Raw genomic sequence first — 19,307 nt, forward strand, 5'->3', positions numbered from 1 at the left:
TTTAGCCAAAACAATTTATTCATTGAACAATTTCATCGAGCACATGGTAGCATTACATTCATGGCAACCCCACAATATAAGACAAAATGAAAAGCAGAGAAAAACCCATAAAAGGAATCTACTCAAATCCACCATCGTTTACAAAATTTTTTGTTTTCGTGTGCGTGTTTGTTTACTGAGTCACAATGACTGGAATCTGACGAAGCCGATCTGATTCAACTTGAAGAGAATTTCTACACAGTGGACAACTCGACTCAGCACTGAGCCACCTATCAACACACTCGGAATGATAAGAATGGTGACACGAAGGCAAAACCTTAACTTTCTCACCATCTTCAAACAGTCCAAGGCATATACAGCACTCGGTCCCAAGCGCCGCCCTCCCCCTCGTCACCATAGTTATCGGCAACGCATTGATGGTATTGGGGTCGAGCCCTCGAGGCTGAGGAGGAGGCTGTGGAGGTACGTGAGAGGCTGGGGATAGGTCATGTCGATGAGAACTGCATAGCCATCGAGTGTAAAAGAATATGAGAGCGAAAATAAGGACGATGGCAAAGAGGACGACGGTGAAGAAGAGAGTTCGGCCGTGGATTTGGAAGTCGCGGTCTTCGAGATCTGCGTAGTGCCAGTGGAAAGGCTGAGAGTCTTGGGCAGACGCCATTTTAGCGAAAGGGAAGGTGTCGAGGCTTTTATAACAGTGGAAGTTGAGGCATATTTGGCAGTTAATGTGGACGGTTGGGAAGTAAAGATGAGGAGATCTTTGTCCTTAAATTCATATAATGTGACAAAATATTAAAGTTTATCTTAATTTTTAAAGGATATATTATAATAATTAGAAATTTTATCATATGCATATACGTATAAAACCACAAATTTATAATAAAAATGTGTGTTTAAAAATAATATAAAATAAATAAACGTATGGTTTGAAACTACTTAATAATAACACGTGAAATATATACGATATTAAAATGAAAAAATTAACTTAAATTGTTTATCACGATGTTGTCATCAATCTTGAGTTCCTGTCGAGATAACTTGTGACACCAACTCAATCAAATACTCTTGAGGATCGACTCGTATAAACAACGAATAAGAAAAATAGAGAATAGCGAACATAATTATTTTACGTGAAAAACACCTCCGAAGAAGATAAAAACCACAAGCAAAAAATGTTTCGACTTTTCACTAAATAAGTAAACAAACGAAAGTATAATATGAATAAAATAAACCTATAACAACTTATACATTATCCAAAACCCCAAATGCAAAGCTGAAAATCTCAAATAGCAAACCGATAAACAAAACCCTAAAGTTTCATGAGATACTCGCAAAAGGGGTATAAAATACTCTCTATAATTACCACGAACCTCTTACTAAAACTCTTATGCTACTACATCTTATGACTAGCAAAGAAAAGCTCTTGCTAGTTGATACATCAAAACAGGGATACAATGACCTCTCAAATAGCAAACCGATAAACAAAACCCTAAAACTTCATGAGAGACTCACAAAAGGGGTATAAAATACTCTCCATAATTACCACGAAACTTTTACCAAAACTCTTATGCTATTACATCTTATCACTAGCTAGCAAAGAAAAGCTCTTGCTAGTTGATACATCAAAACAAAGATACAATGACCCCTGGAATAATTAGAGTCCAACTAGGAAAAGATAACAGAGTTTAACTGAGAGAAGAATATGAGACACACCCTACAAATACAGTATTAATAAAATTCCATCACATGTAATTCAGTCAGGAGCTTAAATAATAGTATAAATGTACAATCAATGGAGGTAATAAAATATGTATAAAAATATTAAAATAAAGTTTTAGTTATGTGATAAATTAAATGTTTTATTAATGTAATTGAGAAGCGTTCAAATCCCACAATATGTATATTTTATGCATATTTCCATAATTTTTAAACCAAATTGATACTCGGTTGATTCGTAACATAAACTCAATTATAAATTTAAATAACAATATAAATAAAATATATTAAATTGAGTTGAATCCTTTTGAATAACTTTAAATTTAAGTAATTAAAGTTTCATATTAAAATTTAGATTATTTAAGTTTAAAATTATTAAAATTTAAAATCAAATCAACTAAAACTCAAGTTATTTTTTCTATTTCATCTTTTAATTTTTAGATTTAAATAATTTATTAGGAAGGATTAAATTATTTTAAAAACTCTATCCTTCATACATGATTAAGTGATATATTTTAATGAATAATTATTAACTACAATATTTTAATTCTATAAGCGGAAATTTTAAAAAAACTTTCTAAATATGCTTTATCTAATAATTTTAAAAGATTATATCTCACAATTAAATCTCGATATGTATAACTTTATCTCTTATTATTAACTCAAAATCTCTTTTATTTATTAAAAAAAACCTACTAAATAATTTTAATTGAATCTAACGGTCTTATATTCACATGACTTTGTTGAGATTTTTCGTCCAAGGATACTGAAAAACAGCCAATGGAAAGAAGGGACTGTAAAGGCTTAGATTGGAAGTGGACATAAAGTTTTAATTGAAAAAAAAAAGTGTAAAAGTAATTAGAAAAATTAAAGGATAATTTAAAGAAACCGTTCATGGAATGAAGGGCCAATTTTTGGTTTTCAAGTTTTGTGAAAAGTCGGATTAATCTCTTCCTAAGGGACAGAAAAAAAGTGAGTCATTGTTGTTTTTAAACCCTAACTAATATTAAATATTTGGTTATGTACATGATGTTGAAGTTGTTGAGACTACTGACATGGTAATGTCTTTTTGGTTGATTGTAAAAAAGTAAAATTATGCCTTAGCCTTCTTAAAAATAATAAAAAAATTAATTTAATTATTTAAAATTATAAAAATATAAACTATTTAAATGATAAAATTATATTTTTACTATCGTAAAAGTTATAATTTATTCGTCCCTGAATATGAATATAATCTTTGTCTACATGGATATGATCTTGTGTACATAAATGGCTTCATTAATTTTACTGGGAGGTGAATGGACTTTAATAAGTAATTTCAACAATACTAATATTTTAGGGATTACTGCCTTTTGTTAATGCTTGAATAATTGCAAGCTAGTCGAAATACATAACAAAACTAGATTAAGGCCCCCAAAAGTTTTGGGAATATTTGGTTTTTCGCTTAAATTTTTTAAAATGTTTTAATTAGCCCCCCTAGGTCGGCTTACTTTAATAAGTTCTACCCTAGTAGTCATTGCTTGTATATACCTTCTCTCATGTGTCAAGGCACCCCAGCAATTATAGACATGATTGAAGCGGAGGAGAGATTGGATCATCATTTCCACTTGTGTTCACTCGTCAAGGCTTAAAAAGGATTAAATTAAATTGTTAAAGTTTAAAATGGATTAAAAGTGAAATTCAACCATTTAACAAGGGGTCCAAAGCTCCTTTGTCCCAATCTAAAACAGATTCAAATAACGAATATATATAAATATTAATATTTAAATCAGTTATGAATCGTATGTTAATAATTATACAATATACGATTGAATATCATATGTACATATTCCAGTCCACAAAAAATATGGAATATTCATTATCCATTATCCATTATCCAAGCTTGACTTGCAAGTCTATTTCATTACCTAAAAATATTAAAATACTTTTATTGTATGCATCCATTATAATATATTAATTTTTTATAATTTTAATTTTATGATTAATATTATAAATAAATTTAAATTATTTTCTATTTTTCTATATCTTTTATAATTATTTAAATGATATATATTACCATTTACACTTTGTTGAAAAGACTAATTTAATTATGATTAATAATAAATATATCTTTAAAAATTTTATAATTTATAAAAATCTAATTTAGACACATTTCTAATTTAATTTATTTGATGCAAAATAGTAAACATATTTTTAATTAATAATATTAAAAATATTGACAATGCTAAATTATCTTATTAAAAAAATTCTAGAATTATGATTTTTAATTTTTTTAGAAAAAATAAGTTAAATAGATTTTATCTTTAAAACAATTGTAAAACATTTATAAATCAGATTTAAATTTTATACAATTTTAATAATAAAAGTATTTTTAAACCATTTTAAATTATTTTGTTCAATTTCAATATTATCATATAAGTAAAATTCATTAAAAATATATATCAAATCAAATTATTGTAATGAAATTAAAAAATTGACAAAGTATAAAACAATATTTATTAGAAAGGGGGTTTAGATTTCTAGTTCTTTTGTTTGCTAGGGTTTTATAGCACGCCATTTTCTTTGTTTTTTCATTTTCACAACATCAAATCGGCGCACGTTAGGGTTAGTTGGGATTTGTAGAGAGTGGATGTTTACCTACAAAAAAGCTTGCCACGGATGGAGGCGGACATCACTAATATGAATTTGGAGGATGAAGAAGAAGAGTCGATTCCCTGTGAAAGAGAGCTGAATAATGATGATGAAGATCTTCGGTTTTGTTTAGTGGGGAGAACTCTTACAGATTGCGTAATTCACTTTTCGTCTCCTAAAAGGACTTATGGCATCCGTTAGGAAGAGTTATAATCATATATTTAGGGGGAAAACAATACTTATTTCGATTCTTCTATGAAGTGGATATTAAAAGAGTATTGGATGGAATGTCGTGGACTTTTAACAGGCATCTGTTAATTTTCCACCGATTGAGTATCGGAGAAGATCTAAAGCAGATCCTATTATTTTATTCTTATTTTTGGATCCGAGTTCACAATCTACCATATGGAGTAATATTGGAAGGCTTAGCAAGGAAATTTTGGGGGGAGGGGTTTGTTAGACAATTTATACAATATGATGTTGCTTTGATTTCACGAGGAGAACAAAGATATATGAGATTTAGGGTGAAAATTGATGTAAGGCTAGCTTTAAAGAGAAAGAAAAAGCTGACGCTGACAAAATGATAAGAGGGCTACATGTATTTCCAATATGAAAGACTCTCATTATTTTGCTTTCTTTGTGGAAAATTTGGTCATGGGAAGGGGTTTTGCTCGGTACGAAAGACAATCGAAATTCAAAAGGTTATATTTGGTTGGAACATCTCACTAAGAGCACCATTTAGAAATGAGCTGCTTGCCGGAAGTATATGGTTAATGAAGGAATTGCCAAGCAGAATCAAGAAGGGTAATAGCTCTGTTGGAATGGAATTATATGGACAAGGAAGAAGAAGAATAGATGGTGAAGATTTTTCTCAATGAGAATAGTCTATGGGACAAAGGGAGGCCATAATAGAAGATACTCCAGTCAAATATGGTGAATGAAAAATACAATAAAGAATAAGGAATGACCATTTGTGTGAGGGGAATGACTCAAGTGCTTCAAAATAAGGTAAGACGCGTATAGCCCCAAATTTTGTTTCTAGTAGAAACAAAGTTAAGTGACAAAAGAATGGAAAAAGTTCAAGGGAGATGTGGATTTACTAATGGAATAGAAGTAGGTGCGCAAGGTTCCAAAGGTGGATTGTCAATTTGGTGGAAAAAATAAGATAAGGTACAGTTGCGAAGTTATTCAGCCAATCATATTGATGTGGTTGTCATGTTAAAATGCAGAGCGCTAACATAGAGATTAACATGTTTTTTTGGTGCTTTAGAGGAACATAATGGAAGTGAATCTTGGAACCTTCTACGAAGGTTAGGGAATAGTCGAGATATGCCATGGATGGTCGTGGGAGATTTTAATGAAATCCTGTATTCATTTGAGAAAAAGAGTGGTAGACTAAGGAGTGAGAGAAACATGGCCTGATTTTGTGAGGTTTTGGAAAAATGTAACCTTAATATTTAGGGTTTATGGGGAGGTGGTTTACATGGGAAAGGTAGATTGCCAGCAAATAATGTTCGTGAAAGATTAGATAGAGGGTGGCTAATCAAGTATGGTGGGAGGCCTTCCCAAAGTATTCTTTAAGATATCTAACGCATGCTATATCTGATCATTGCCCGATATTGATAAATTTTGGGGTAGAATGCAATAGAGCTCATGAGAATGGAAGCTTCAGGTTTAGCACAAGTTAGGTGCTAGAAGAAAAATGTGAATGTCGAATAAAAATTTTTGGGAAGGGAACAAGGAGGATGTTTGTACGAAGCTCAAAGAAGATGAAATTTTATCAATAACATGAAAAAAGAAAAAGAAAACTCAACTCTTAACACTAATAAGTGAAATTCTACAGTTGGATGCACAAGGAAGATCAAAGAGAAAAAAAGATACATCTGATGGTTCAGTTTCAAGCATTAAACCGTCAAGTAAAGGGATATATATACCAGTACAATCCCCTATTCTAAGTTTTTAACACCATTAGTTAGTATTTGCATTATGAACCAGTAGGATCTTCATTTGTTGGAGCTTGATTTACTTGATCGGATGATTTGGTACCCGAGTTTGCTTGATTCGATAGAATAGAATCCATTTGATCTATTATACCGGGGGATGGGTTTTCCTTCTTATCTGTTGTTGGCTCAACGGTATCCATTTGGTAGGTTGCAGATGGGTTGCAGTCTATCAGGTCAATTTCTGGTTGAGATACGGTTAGTGGAAATGGGTCTCTATGGTCTAAGTTGTTTTCGATACTTGCATATTCGGAGAGGAGATCCATGAACTCGTTAAGTAATCGTTGGACTTTCTTATTCGATGCCATGTTGGAAGAATGTCTTCTCCAATTGTATTGACGAAGCACAAGCAACTTTTGTTCCTGGAAGGCAAATTACGGATAATGTCCTTATTACCTACGAGATACTTCAGATTTTAAAGCATAAGAAAGCAGGGTCACGGGGTCACTTTGTATTAAAGTTGGACATGAGTAAAATATATGACAGGGTGGAGTGGACTTTCATAAAAAAAGTTATGAGACAAATGGGTTTCTGCGAAGAATGAGCTATGTTCGAATAGTGGAATATTCAATTATTCTTAATAGGACAATAGGAGAAAAATTCAGACGTTTAAGCGGATTAAGACAGGGGGATCCACTCAGTCCATATTTGTTCTTATTGTGTGTAGAAAGGTTCTCCTCACTACTGAAACTAGCAAAAAATAATGGAATTATTAAAGGGGTAAGGGTGGGAAGAAGTGGTTTAACCCTAACTCACCTATTTTTTGCAACTGACAATATCCTATTTGAGGAAGCAAGTTTGGAAGGAGTCAACGCTATTAAAACGATTATAAAAGAATACGAAGGGATTTCGGGCCAACTACTTAATTTTGATAAATCCCTTGTTTATTTCAGTAGCAACGTGCAGAATGAAATTAAAGATCAGATTGGAGCGACCCTTGAAGTATGAAGTTCGAGTGATCTAAAAAAAAATATTTAGGTCTTCCAACTATGATTGGAAGATGAAAAAAAATAAGAAGAAACTTTCGTCAGTTTCAAAGACAAATCCGCAAAAAAAAATTAGAAAATTGGAATATTCGGTACTTATTACTTAAAGGAAGAAGTTTTCATTAAGTCGGTTTTACAAGCCATACTAGTTTATTCTATGCAATGTTTTTTGTTGTAATACCCCGAAAATTTTTATAGTAAAATATTATCCGTGATATAGTAAAATAAGGAAATAAAGTGACAAAAAGGGAAATTTTGAGTTATGTAAATATTGGGAATATATTATGACATATTGATTCAAGAAAGGATTAAATTGTAAAAGTGAGAAAAGTTTTGTGGCCCAAGAGTAAATACTCAAAATTTGAAGGATTAAAGTGTAAATATGAAAATTTGAAGGACTAATAGTGCAAATATTTTAAGGGTGGAATGATCTAGAAACCAAGGAAAATTGATGAATTAGGACCAAATTGAATAGGTGAAGAATTATGAGGGACTAAATTACAATTTTACCAAATTAAGTGATGACTCAAGATTGGAATTTTAAAATATCACGAAGGGCAAAATGGTCAATTGGAAGAGAGAGAAATCTAGAGACAATGATGATGTTGGAGATATTTTAGATAAATTAAATAAATAAATATTAGTTTATTAATACTTTAAATTGATTTTTAAATGATATTTTATTATTTTATTATTATTTTATTTAATATATATATGTAAGGAAAGAAAGGGGAGGATGATCACCATTCTCATGCAACTAGCGTGAGAAGAAGAAGAAGAAAGAAAGTTTTCCTTTTCTTACAATTTAGTCTTTCCTCAAAAAATTCATTATTTTCACCTAAAAATTGAAAGAATTTCCATAGCCATCAAGAGAGAAAGATAGCAAGGAGATGATGGGGAGCAAGAATATCAAGTTGGATTCAAGAAATAGAAGCTGGAGGAGAGAGAAAAATCAAGTTAAAGATTGAAGTCAATAAGAAAAGGTAAGTACATCAAGATTTCAATATGTTTTTAAGTTTGTTATTATTAACAAAGCATGGAAATAATGTTATAGTAGAGTTTTCTTACATAAGGTCCTATGTTCTTGATATGTTAGTGAAGAGAAAATAAGAGAAAGTGATGAGAAATGGTGTAGAAAAAGAAAATAAGGGTGTTATAACATGGTAATTAATATCTTGCACTAAAATAGTTATGGACAGCAGCAGTAGTCTAACTTTGAAAAATCACCAAAAATTGTAGAAATCTAATTATAGGATGAATAAAATATGAGATTAAATCTTATTGAGTCTAGCTTCTTATAGAAGAAACTGTGCAAGTAATGGATTTTTAAATCATGAAATATAATGAATTTTGTGAGACAATGTCAGAATGAATTCGGGTTCCCCTATTCTGACTTTGGAAAATCATCAAAAATTTGATAGAAATAATTAGGGGCTTAAATTTATATGTTTAGAATCTTTAATGAGTCTATTTTCAATAGAAATAAACTTGAATACCATTCAAATTATGTACGAGGAGATAATTAATTTTTAGTAAAGAAGGGTCAGAACTGTCAAACAACAGAACATGGGTAATTTTAAAGAATAAACTGTACTTATTTGCTAAACCAAAAATTATGAAAATATAATGGAAATAATATATATGAGTCTAGTTTCAGGGAAAATTTTTGGATCTTAATTTTGAGCTCTATAGCTCCAGATATAAATAATTTAGTGACTATGACACAGATGGACAGCTTGAATATTCATAAAAGTAAATAAAAAAAATATATAGATAATGTTACTTACAAGTGTGTTATATACATTAAGGATGTGGAATGGAGAGGAGGAGGAGGAAAACATATATGAATATTCATTTAGCATGGCTAATTTGCATATTTTAGGCTCAGGGACTAAATTGAATAAAAGTAAAACTTTATGGGCAATTTTGTAAAAATGTCAGAAATGACCAAATTACATGAAATGGATTATTTTATTATTTAAATTACAAAATTGAATAAAATTATATATTTAGTTCAAGATAGGGGGAAAACATGTTTTAGGGATTAAATTGAAAAGTGTTGAAATTATGGAAAATTATGATATTTTATAGAATTCATGGGCTGTTATCAATATGTATGAGAATAATAGCTGAAAATAAGGATTAAATTTCAAGAATTTTATTTTCCTGACCCTAAGGATGAAATCATCATTAATTAAAAGTTTAGGGGCAAAATGGTAATTTTGCCTAGAGCATTAATTAAATGCATTAGAATATGAAATGAATGAAAATGATGGTCAAATTTATTTATAAAGATCCGGATGACTCAAATATGAGACTTGATCGTGGAAAAGAAAAGATATCGGATTAATGAAATTATAAACACAAACAAGCAATGAAGTAAGTTGGTGTAACTTGAATTGTATTTTAAATACTTGAAATATGTGGTTATGTGATGAAAATATGATTTGAATGTTCAATTCATGATATTTGATGAAATATTGATAATACTCGATATAAATTGAAAATAAATCCCGGTTGAATGAAAGGAAAATTCGATGGATCTCTAAAAAGAAATTGACGGTAAAGAGGATCTAGCCCGGACGGGTGATCCTATTCTGATATAGCCCTCCCGAAGAATACGTGTAAAATGGATTTAGCCCGGACAGGTAATCCAAATTAGGGTCTCAATTTAGCTTTGGTGGTAATTCAGATCCAAGCTCATTAGAGTAATTGTCGTTGTGAGGATTTAGCCTCGACCGGTAATCCCGACAATACTCTATGAGTTTATATTATAGGGGATTTAGCCTGGACTGGTAATCCCACTGTAAGGATGAGGTTTACGGGAGTGTGCTCTCTGAAATGAAATATGTAAGACCATGGTTGAAAGATACCATGGCACTGATATGAAATGTGTAAGACCATGGTTGAAAGATACCATGGCAACTCGATATGAATGTGTAAGACCATGGTTGAAAGACACCATGGCAACTGATATGAAATGTGTAAGACCATGGTTGAAAGATACCATGGCAACATGACAGAAAATGAATAAGACCATAGTTGAAAGACACTATGGCATCATGTCAAAGATAAATAAGACTGTGGATGGGAGACGCTATGACATTTGTTGAACAATTGATATTCAAGTAATATGTATCAGATGACGAATGGTTATATGAAATAATTATGAAGATAGATAAACGAAATAAGTATAAGTACATGGAATATAATTTATGTTAAGTTTGATATAAGCTATTACCGAATAAATATACATAAAATATATGGAAATGATGGAGCATGAAATATTGATATAATGAAATGAATGATATATGCTTATGAAGAAACGGTAAGAGAATGATATGTTTCATTACATGTACATATATGATTATCTTTGATATGTTGATACAAGGAAATCATGTAAGTAAAGACAATTATTAAACTCAAGTGTGACATGTCGAGAAAATAAGTATATCAATGTTGAATTTATATGAAATATGTGCAAGTATACTAACAATGATGTGGCTTGACACTTAGACAAAGGTCAAGCAATTGATTGAATGGTAACATGTTTAATTATAAGAAGCATTGAAATGGTAAGTACTTAGATGAAAATAAAATTTAAGATTTTGCGAAATTTTTTATGATCCCGATTTAATTCCGATTGGTTTTTAATGTATGTTTGGGGCTTCGAGGGCCCAATAAAGAGACATTATGATTATTTTCAAAATATGAATAATAAATGACTCAGAATTATCTAAAAATGTTCAGTAAACTCCGGTAATGCCTCGTACCTATTCCGGCAATGGATACGAGTAGGGTGTTACACATATCAAATCAAATGGTGTGGCCTCGACATGCATAATCAAGTAAGTTCTAGAATAACAGTTTAATACTAACGCACTCAAAGCAATAATAAAAGTGAGCATGAAAGAATTAATAGATGCTCAAAAGGCTCAAAAATCTCTCAAAAATTATGGCTTTTTGATGTTTAGACTCATGACTTCCAATTCAAAGTAATACCTAGACTTGGGGAAACAGCCTATAATTTTAAATTCTTAAAAATCAACTCATCATGCTTGATTCTCTAATGTCTTAAAGTTTAAACAATCAATGCATAAATGCCTATGTTTTAATTCAAGACATATCAATCAATATCATAAATCAATTAAAATTTATCCTAAATACAACATGAAATCTTTTCAAGAGAACAAGGCAATCATTCAAGGATTTTTCTGATAATGAAATAAATATTCCCCCCACACTTAAGACGTACATTGCCCTTAATGTACAAAGATAGATATTAAAGTATAAAAATAGGATTGGGAGAGAAGTGAAACTTCCTATATGATGAATTCCTCGAACTAGAGTTTTGGGGAGTAATCGGTTCGAGAGTGGAGGAGGATACTCCGGCGGTCGTAGAGGTTCACTAGTCCATAAGTCCTATGCCAAAAGAATATTATATCTAGTGGTAGCTATGGTTGTGGTCGATCAGGACATGACAGTTATGGAGAACCTTTCCCGGTGGAGTTTTAGTTCCTATGTGATGATGAGTTTAAGAGCTCTATATAACTGTGATAAAATCAAGAACTTTTTAGGGGATATTAGGGAGAATAATTACTCAAAAAGAAATAACCGTAATTAATAATTAAAAATAAAATTTATAAATCTAATAAAAATAAAAAGTAGTTTCAATAAAAATTAAAAACATAAAATAATAAATAAATATTTTTAAACATCTTCATCGCTGGATGGCTCGTAAGGTGGGACTGGCGATGAGATGTGAAGGTGCTGACAAATCTGCTGCAGAGTAGCATCAATGTTGTCAAATCATTGAAAACACTGCTGCTCGAATCGGGTGAGCTGCTTAGAGATGGCAGCATATGAAGCCTTCGCATGCACTAGACGAGAGGGTGGTGATGGCTGATTCGATGGGTCCTCGTGCTGTGGGGGGACATCATCAAGAATGCCCTCGTATGCCTCCTCCTCGATAGATTGGGCGAGACGATACTGGGGAGGGTAGGTTCCTCAGCACCTCTCGATCATCCTCATGCTAAGCATGCTCGAGATGCCTTGTGGAGACATCTGACCGATGAGGGTGAGGGATGATTCTTGGGCCGCAATGTTGAGGAGCCCGAAGTGTCACGCCAGCCGAGTCACGTAGGAGCCAATGGAAATGACCCCCTTCCGATGCTGCTCCGTCTGGTGCTGAATCGCAAGGGCGATGAAATAGGCAAAGTCGATGACGAGCCCTTACGACATGCACCATAAGAAGTTGACGTCATGGGTGTTGACGACACCAGTGTTCTCTCGCCTCCCTGTAATCGTGTAAGCTAAAATAGTGTGTAAGTACCTCAGGGATGGTGGGAGAACTGCTACCTTGGAGCGGCTAGGATTGTAAAAGGCCGTGCTAGGGGCCAAAGTGTGCCAGCACTTCGAGGGAGAGAAATGTATGTGGCGACTGAGAGCATGTAGTTCATTCTCCTCCTTGAACTCCTCCGTATATAAGCCTAGTGCAGCACCAAACTCTAGGACACTTAGCTGGAGGATTAATCCGCCTAGGCGAAATTGAACCGTACGAGGATCATCATAGTTCGTCATTACGGTCTGAAGATGGAACGTTGAGCATAATTCCATCGTGAGCTCAAGGTATGTTGGCTCGATAATCCCAAAGAATAGCTCCCAAGGGTTGGTGGTTAGGAGGGCCCGAATCCCATCAGCCATCAAAACTTGTTCTACGGCAGCCCAGTCGATGCAGCGGCCCGCAATTAAGGGTCGGGCCCGAAGTATTTGGAAAAGTTCTTCCTAGGGCCCTCAGGGGAACTGTAGAAGAGGGTGACGAATTTTCACAGCTGGACTTGCGGAAGAGGACTCTCCCTTCCTCTTCTTTGAAGCAGGTACGACGATTTTCTTTCCTCTTAAAGATGACATTGTGTACCTGCAAGTGGAAACATCATTTCGTCTTTTGATGAGTGGACAATTTATAATATATAAAAGGAATGCGACTAAATTTGAAAAGGAAAATGCATAAATATATTTAGCCACAATTACTAAATTCAATTAAAACAATAAGTTCAATGACCCATTTCTTTGTGGCATGAGCATGGTAATATAAGTAAAAATGGCAAGGAATGGAATGCAAAATACGATATGAATGAAAAGAGATGTCAACAAAATATGCATGATTATTTCAACTATCCTAGCCATGAATATTCACTTTTAACTAATTGAATGAAGTGTAGGAATCATGTAATGGGTAAGATTTTAAACATGAGAAAGATGATAACTTCTTTGATAAATGAAATTTATGTGATTATCAATATGGAAATAACATGAAAATATAGATTAATATGATAAATAGCAGATAAATCAATGAAATAAAAGAAAAGGAGTTAACAAATGCTAAGGGAGAGATTGGGGCCGAGAATGGAGTTGTAGGCGGCGACGAGGCGTGGTAGGGAGGCCTTGTTGAGTTGCAGCGGCTAGGGTTAGGGTTTTTGAATGGGGAAGAAAGTGAATAGTGCAGGGTATTTATAGAATAGCTTAGTTTAAATTTTTTTTAAAACTTCTACTATTACAGTAAACCGTTTTTTAACTGAATTTTTCTAACATAAATTATTCTCTCTCTTTTTATTTTGCTTTTTCTTCTTTGGTTTTATGATTTTCCATCGGTTTCACAAGTTGGGCCAAAAATTGGTTGCAAAGGGGTTCTGGGTTCATGGTTTTATGCAGGTTTGTGGGTTGCTAGATATTTAAATTTAGGGTATTCTAGATTTGGTTTAGGTTAGGATTTGAGAAGGGTTGAGTGGTCGGAATAACTTATGTTGGGTAAGGAAGAAGATGAGGAAAAGAGTAAGAGAGAGAATGAAAAGAAAAAAGATTAAGGAAGAATGAAAATAACAACATAATAAAGAAACAAAATTTAAAGAAAATGAAAATGAAAAAAAGTGAAATTTTAAGTCAATATTCCGTACCTTTTAATGTGAAGTGACTAATTTAATCAATTTTCTTTAACAAAAATAGTCAAATTAATATTAAATGAATAAAATAGAAATGACTCAATTGTAAGTGTCTAACAAAATAGTTTATTTTTATTTTATTTATTTCCATAGAGTTTAAAAAATGAAATTTAATCAAGAAGCTACCCTATTTTTATGAATTGCATGACAGGCATGTCATAATAACTCATTGAAGGTCGTAAGTTGTGTTGGAAGTTGTATAGGGTGTAAGCTAGTTCTTAGATGTCCCCTATTCCCAGCAACAACCAGGTTTTCAGCGCTTTCTCATATTATAATTTCAACGATTCCTTAAAATGATTATTGAAAATGTGATTAATAAAAATTTTAACTTATATACGTAGAAAAGTATTGATTAAAATCTTTGAAAAATTATATTATTTTATTTAGTACACTAAATATTTTCTTGAGAATATAATGATAATTTACAAATTTATCCTTATAAAATAAAAATAATATCCATATTTCTAATATTTTATAATAAATATCAAGTTGACAAAATATTAAACTTTAAAAAAACTAATTTTGATATTATGCCTTTTTTAATTTTAATAAGAATTATTAAGATTAATGGCAGTAAATATCCGACCGAAATTACAAAATAATGATTCACGTTTGAGATCAACCCATAGCTTATCTTGTATGGGTTACAGAGAAATTTGGCTTAAAAAGTTGCTTCTTCACCAAGATTGTAGCAACTGGAATATGAAATACAATTTGTGATGAATGTGGCCTATTTTCCAGGTAAAAAGAAAATAACAATGAAAATCTCAATTCGACATCGATTAGATTCCAAAATTCTGCTGGACACCCAATATAAGATCCGGAATGCTATGATGCAACTGGGGAAGCATGCCAAACACCGGTTTTCACTTGTGCCAGACACCAATATAAAGTCCAAAACTTCTATGATGCTGCAGAGAAAGTAAGCCAAACACCGGTTTTGGCCCGATCATGATCCAACTTCTTCAGTATATAGCAGTAGTTAAGCTGGACCAGATGGGAGGAGAAATTACGTTAGCTATAAAAATTGCAGCTCCTTGACTCATGTAAAACACTAAACAACACAATGGAAACCGGGGTGCCAAAAGTAACTGTCATTAGTCTTGTACAGAACTCGAGCAAATTGACTCAATCATACCATATCTTTTTTCTCATTAAGAAAGTCAACACACACAAAACAGTCGATGGCAAAAATAGAGAAAAATGGCATTGAGCTATCAACTCTATTATCAATCCTTTGTATAGTATCTATATGCAGCATGGAAATTCGGCCAGAAACGGATCTTAATAACCTATCTTAATTACATTCAGCAAACAATTTCTCTGACAAAAATGGCACCGATTGAAATGAATGGCGTAATGGGACCTATGTGAACAGTCAAATTATCTACAACTATGTTATCATTTCATAGTGTCAAAACCTTTATTTGACTTGATGTTCTCCTGAATAAGGAGGTCCTATTCTAAGTTCAAAACCCCCAGCCCCGGCTTAATTATCAAAACTTATCGATAATAGAATATTCAGAGAATATAAAGTCCTAATTAGATTATTAGTAAAATTATATAAAACAGAAAATTAAGATCTAACAAATTATCAATGCTTGACTGAAAATAATTAGAGAGAGAGAGTGAGAACAAACCTCCATACGAAATAAACTCGTAGGAACAACAAGTCCAACACCTACTGAACTTCGGAGTGACTCTACGAACTTCTGAACAGAGATATTGCGATACTCATTCTCTGTTAATTTAGCAACATTACCAGCACATGCAAACACATGAGCATGGATTCCCTTTTCTCTAAACCACCTAAATGGAAGATCGAAAGAAAGGTCTGCCAAAGCAGTAACAGCAAGGTCTCCTCCAACAAAATCCACACCAGAAGGATCGGCACTTTCATTGTTAACCTGTCTTTTTGGTTCTGTCGGTCCCAATCCCCTTGTCTTAAATCCCCACAATGCTGTCGGCCCTCCTAAAGCACAAACTGGAGATATGTTGCCACCTAAGAAGAATCTTTCTGGCAAAGATGATGGCCTACTTGAGAACCCATTCCCCCATGGAAAGACAACACCGCCAGAAACCCCAAAATTAAGGGCAGCATGATAAAATCCGAGAGGAACAACGTAACGAAGATCAAACTCCTGTCATAAATTTCAATGAAAAGAAAAAAAAATATGACAAACAGCAATGCTGACAAACAAGTTCAAATGCGTGATTGTGAGACAAAATCAAGAATGCTTAGGATGTAAACAAAAAGCATGCATAATTCATACCTGCCGCAGAAAGCGTAAGCTTCGACTATCAGGTGCGAGGCCACCAATTTGAGTAGTAGAAACAAAAGCATAACCCCGAGTTGGTCGCATTGTTGAATTTCTCCTATCAAATTTAAAGGTATATTTCAAAGAAGAAAGTAAATTATGGCCAAGCTGCCTCCTTATGGACCTCGATGACATTTGTGATGGATCTGTCAAGGTACGCCACGCAAGATTATATGCTAAATCATGATATGGAGTAGAAAATAATCCAAGAGAAAGGCCCATCGATCGCTCTTTGTAAGAAGAAAACTTTAGCCAGTCTTGGGATAGCAAGTATGCTCGTGCTGAGACAGGTGTTACCAGTCCTTTAAATTTCGGCAAAAAAACACCAGCGCTCAACTCAGCTGAGTGATCGTAGCCATATGCCAATGAACCATCCCAAAGATCCCCATAACCAAAGAAGTTTTTGTACTTGAGAGATCCTTCCACTGTGGAAGATCTAGCCTACAACAGCATTGTACAACTTTAAAACAGAATTCAAGGTATCATACTTATAAATTCACAGAAAATGAGTGCTCAAAGTGTAGGAGAAACAGAACTTTCCAAGTCAAAACTAGTACAAACATTACAATCACGCATATGTCATTAGTTTGTTTTCTATATCACATTTTGTTGGTCACATGTAGTGACCAAATGCATAACTAAATAGCCTATGAAAGCAAATCTATAGCATAAGATGCATGTGCATAAATGTCATACAAATGGAACAAAATGCACCTTCATTCTGACCCTGGAAACACTTATCTGACATCTACATATATGCAGCCTTACTCAATGGGCATCGTTTCTACTCTTTTATCTATCTAAATCTTTAATAAAGATAAAAACTCCAGCAAATCCACTAACTCGCAATATTCTCATTCATTAGCATTGTCATTATTCCTTATATTTTACGGTCAGCTTAAATAAAAGAGCTCCTCTCCACAAAATCAAATCATCTACATTGTTCCGACTCTTCATTTCTCTTTAACTACCTCCATCTGCCCGGCATGTATCTAGACGGGTATGAGATATGATCCTCCAAATACATACCCTGTCCGACATGAAAACTTCAGAGAATTTGAACAATACATGTACCCGAAACATACTCATACCTGACCCTCATGCACGAGTCAGAGTAACATAATTAATTACCACATTACACTTAATAAATTCAGTTATCACAGACTCAAACCTAGTTCCACATTCCAACTACTCACACTAAACTCATGTATATAAAAACCCACATTGCAACAATTTCCCCAAATTTCTCAGTAACCAAAACATATATAAGTCAAAACAAGCAAATTAGAAAAGAAAAAAAAAATAAAGCTTCAAAAAATCAGATTGAAAAGAAAATCACCTCCGCTTTCGTATAAGCTCCAATCTGTCCCGAAAGCGGGCTGGCTGTCTCAACAACCTCGATAATCACGTTAGCAGTTCCAGGAAGTTCCGGCGGGCCGGAATCGAGCGTGATTTTCACGGAATCAAATATTTCAAGTGCTTGGAGCCGCAAATTCACTATCTGTGACGCTTTTAAGAGCTCTTGCATCGAGCCAACGTTGTTCAAAACCTCCGTCTCGGCTTCAATTACGTGGTCCTTGGTTTTCGTGTTCCCTTTGATGATCACGTCGTGGACTCGGACCGAAACCGGACCGCTTTGCATTCGCTGGAGCAGCGAGTCCATTTTGAGTTTTTCCGAACGGAACTGAGCCTCTCGAGATTGAGGTTTAGGGCGGTTCGGCTCTCCAAATACCTCGCCTTTTGCGTCCTCCTCATCGTATTCGACGTCGTTCTCGTCGTCGTCGTCTTCTTCTCCTTCGTCGATGTCATCGGTGTTGAAGGGTTTTGGGTGTTCCGGGTCGGGTTTCGATTTAGGTGGAGTCACGTCGGGTAGAGAATCGGGGTCTGACATTGTAAACGGAAAAAAAAGGGAAATCGCAATTGAAGACAGTGAAGTAAGGAGGCGGGCGGCGGTGCCAGGGGTTTTTGATGTTAAAGGTTTATTCAGGAAGTCATTTTTTGCTAAAATACCCTTTTACTGTTTATTATTTACTTCATTGTCACTAATATCTTTGTTATTGGCTGATTTGATTTAGCATTTCGAGAAATTATCTCATTTATCAATAGAATAATAAAAATATATTTGCATTAATTTATAAAATTATTATCCATATGTACATATAAATCAGTAAGTTCAATGCACCATTTTTTGACTTTGTTATTTTATATTTAATATTATTATTAACTTGTTACATTTAGTATTTAATATTTAATTAATTTTTAGAATATTATATTCTTAATTATAATAATTAATATAAAATAATACTTTTATTTAAATTATTGAATTTAATTAAAATATATTAATTTATCATTTCAAATTTTTAAAATAAAATCAACACAACTTTGTTTATGTCAATTTTTTAACTAATAATGGTAAATTATAATTATAGCCATATGGTTTTCGACTTATGCTTTGTGTAGGGTTAATTATTTTTGGACTAAATAGTTAAAATTTAAAGGTCATAATATGCTCTAAGTTTTTATACTCTCTATATATTCAAATTTAGTGTTCATCTTTTATTTTTAAGAATTTAGTTTCTCTATTTTTGAATTTAAAATTCAAGTCCAATTGTTAGCATCATTAAAATGCTTCTCTTAAATTTGTTGGTGCGACATTCT

The 19,307-nt window shown here is 33.1% G+C and overlaps 2 protein-coding genes across 2 annotated transcripts; both read right to left on the reverse strand.

Moving 5' to 3' along the window:
• Positions 1–742, reverse strand: LOC108485855 (RING-H2 finger protein ATL66). Its single transcript, XM_017789702.2, has one exon. It carries the CDS (start codon positions 659–661, stop codon positions 173–175), a length of 489 nt encoding a protein of 162 aa, XP_017645191.1. The 5' UTR covers positions 662–742; the 3' UTR covers positions 1–172.
• A 14,169-nt stretch (positions 743–14,911) lies between these two features.
• Positions 14,912–18,660, reverse strand: LOC108484072 (uncharacterized). Its single transcript, XM_017787706.2, has 4 exons — positions 17,989–18,660; positions 16,605–17,090; positions 15,972–16,472; positions 14,912–15,318 (listed from the first exon to the last, which is right to left on the reverse strand). The coding sequence occupies exons 1-4, from the start codon at positions 18,538–18,540 to the stop codon at positions 15,235–15,237; spliced, it is 1,623 nt and encodes a 540-aa protein (XP_017643195.1). The 5' UTR covers positions 18,541–18,660; the 3' UTR covers positions 14,912–15,234.
• Between the last annotated feature and the right edge of the window lie 647 nt (positions 18,661–19,307).

Source organism: Gossypium arboreum, chromosome 6, assembly GCF_025698485.1.
Source record: "Gossypium arboreum isolate Shixiya-1 chromosome 6, ASM2569848v2, whole genome shotgun sequence".
Lineage (NCBI taxonomy): Eukaryota > Viridiplantae > Streptophyta > Magnoliopsida > Malvales > Malvaceae > Gossypium > Gossypium arboreum.